Raw genomic sequence first — 2211 nt, forward strand, 5'->3', positions numbered from 1 at the left:
GGCACTGGAAAAGGTAATTATTCATAAACGATGTTTGTAACAACACAGTTTCCCATTTACATTTATTATAACATCGCACTATTGTTTCAGGGCTGACAGACACAATAGTAACTGGTTTGCTTTCCCATTATCTGAATTCCTGAAGGAACGAGACACTCCCACTGGTACCATAAACACAGAATATGTACGTACATGTTATGTAACAATTATCTATAATATACAGTCAGGTTCTATTAGCACTTTAACACAATAGATAATTAGGCCATAAAGTGTGGTCTTCACAACGGTGTAGTGATAACAAACACGTATATGCTTTCATGCTGCCTCATCTTGCCAAGGTATACGTCCATTTTTGATAAAATAGTCGGCTATCTCTTTGCGAATAGCTCGGGCATTTGACGAACTTTTTCTTGGCACTGCCTTTAAATTGCATAATGACATTGGTTGTGCTTCCCGTCTCCATGTTCCTTCCACTAAAGTACCAACTGTCCACTGTGCCGTCTGGAGCATACAAACTGGAAGATTTCTTGCTCTGTCTCAAATAATTATGCAAGTAAATAGTTGTCAGTGCAATAACACTGGCTTTTTCTGGGTCCAGAAGCATTGGTTTCCTCATGACCCTAAAAACGGATGTCAGGATTCCAAAACAATTTTCGATAACCCGACGGGCTCTTGAAAGTCGATAGTTGAATGTTCTCTCTTTTGTACCTTTCGCATAGACGCCTGCGTATGGTTTCATCACATTCTCATGCAAAGCAAATGCTTCGTAGGCCAATATAACATATGGTGTCATCTGTTCACGTGCACTAGCGGTTCTAGGCGCTTCAGTCTGGAACCGCGTGACCGTTACGGTCGCAGGTTCGAATCCTGCCTCGCGCATGGATGTGTGTGATGTCCTCAGGTTAGTTAGGTTTAAGTAGATCTAAGTTGTCCCATAGTGCTCAGAGCCATTTGAACCATTTGTTCATGTGCAGGAAGTGGTTCAGGTCGAGGTATATTAAGGAAGTTGTCTTGCAATTTCTTCCACAATTTAGTGCTTTTGAATATTCCGCCATCAGATATACGACCTTGTGAACCTACATGTGCACACAAGAAATTGAACTTTGCATCCACTGGAGCAAATAACACAATGCTAAAAAAGTTCTTGTAGTTATAGTACTCGCTGCTGTTATTTATTGGTGCCTGTAACATTACATGTTTACCATCTGTAGCAGCCAGGCAATGGGGGAAATTCCATGCTTTATCAAATTCCTCCGAACATCATTTCCATTCTTCTGTAGTACTCGGCAACTGAAAAGAAAGGGTTTCAAAGAAGTTACAACATATCTTGTCTTAAAAACTGAAGAATTGAAACATGTCTTTGTTAAATAATCGTGTCAAGTGTGGTTGAAATGAGCGTCTACAATGGGCAGTTCTAGAATGAAAGCTTGCCGATAACAAGAATTTCTCTTGTGCGGGGGTCACAGTGATATAATATTTTCTGAAGGAAATCATGGCGCGATTGACTGTTGACAAATTTTTAGTATCACGTCACAACTACAGTTTCGGCGTTAAGCCATAGTCCTGCATTTTACATAGAATTTTCATTCCATATATGAAATTCGTACTGCAATATTTTATGCTCAAAACAAGTGCATGCCGGTTACAATGATATAACTTAACATATTTCGAAATTCAACTTAACGATGGCTTACGGCCGAAACTGCAGTCGTGACATTCTCATAAGAGTTTGTTAACAATCAGTGCCATCATGTGTGCCTTCAGAAAACATCCGATATCAATCCATCGACCACTGTTCACAAATTTAACCGTACTTGTCACTATAGTGGAATTTCCGAGTTCGCCAAGAAATATTGAATTAAAAGAATAGAAATTACTTCGTACTGTACCATAATGAAATAGAATTCTGGCTGTGGCATTTACTGTCAAACCTAATACATTATAGCCTAATGTTTCATTTCAGAGTTCTGGTGATGAAGAAAGCCAACAGGATTCTAGGTAAATGTCACCGAAGAAGTATTACATCTAAATGACACCACTCCGGAGAGTCCTGGAGAGTCACCTCGTATTAACAAAGAAGAAGGAATGGCGTACAGGGGAAAGGATTTCCAGTCCCCCCCCCCCCCAAAAAAAAGAAACCGGCCAGTAAACGTAAGAAGAAAGAAGATCCGATGCTCATGAAGGCCTATGGCATCTTGGAAAGTGTGGGAA

The 2211-nt window shown here is 40.0% G+C and overlaps 1 protein-coding gene across 1 annotated transcript; it reads right to left on the bottom strand.

Annotated features, from left to right (window-relative positions):
- Window positions 1-325: 325 nt before the first annotated feature.
- Window positions 326-793, bottom strand: LOC126470858 (uncharacterized). Its single transcript, XM_050098873.1, has one exon. The coding sequence runs from the start codon at window positions 791-793 to the stop codon at window positions 326-328; it is 468 nt and encodes a 155-aa protein (XP_049954830.1).
- Window positions 794-2211: the final 1418 nt, after the last annotated feature.

Source organism: Schistocerca serialis, chromosome 3, assembly GCF_023864345.2.
Source record: "Schistocerca serialis cubense isolate TAMUIC-IGC-003099 chromosome 3, iqSchSeri2.2, whole genome shotgun sequence".
In the NCBI taxonomy this organism is placed as follows: Eukaryota; Metazoa; Arthropoda; class Insecta; order Orthoptera; family Acrididae; genus Schistocerca; species Schistocerca serialis.

Coding starts and splice junctions, on each gene's coding strand:
- LOC126470858 (XM_050098873.1), bottom strand. CDS start 793: ATGACACCATATGTTATATTGGCCTACGAAGCATTTGCTTTGCATGAG.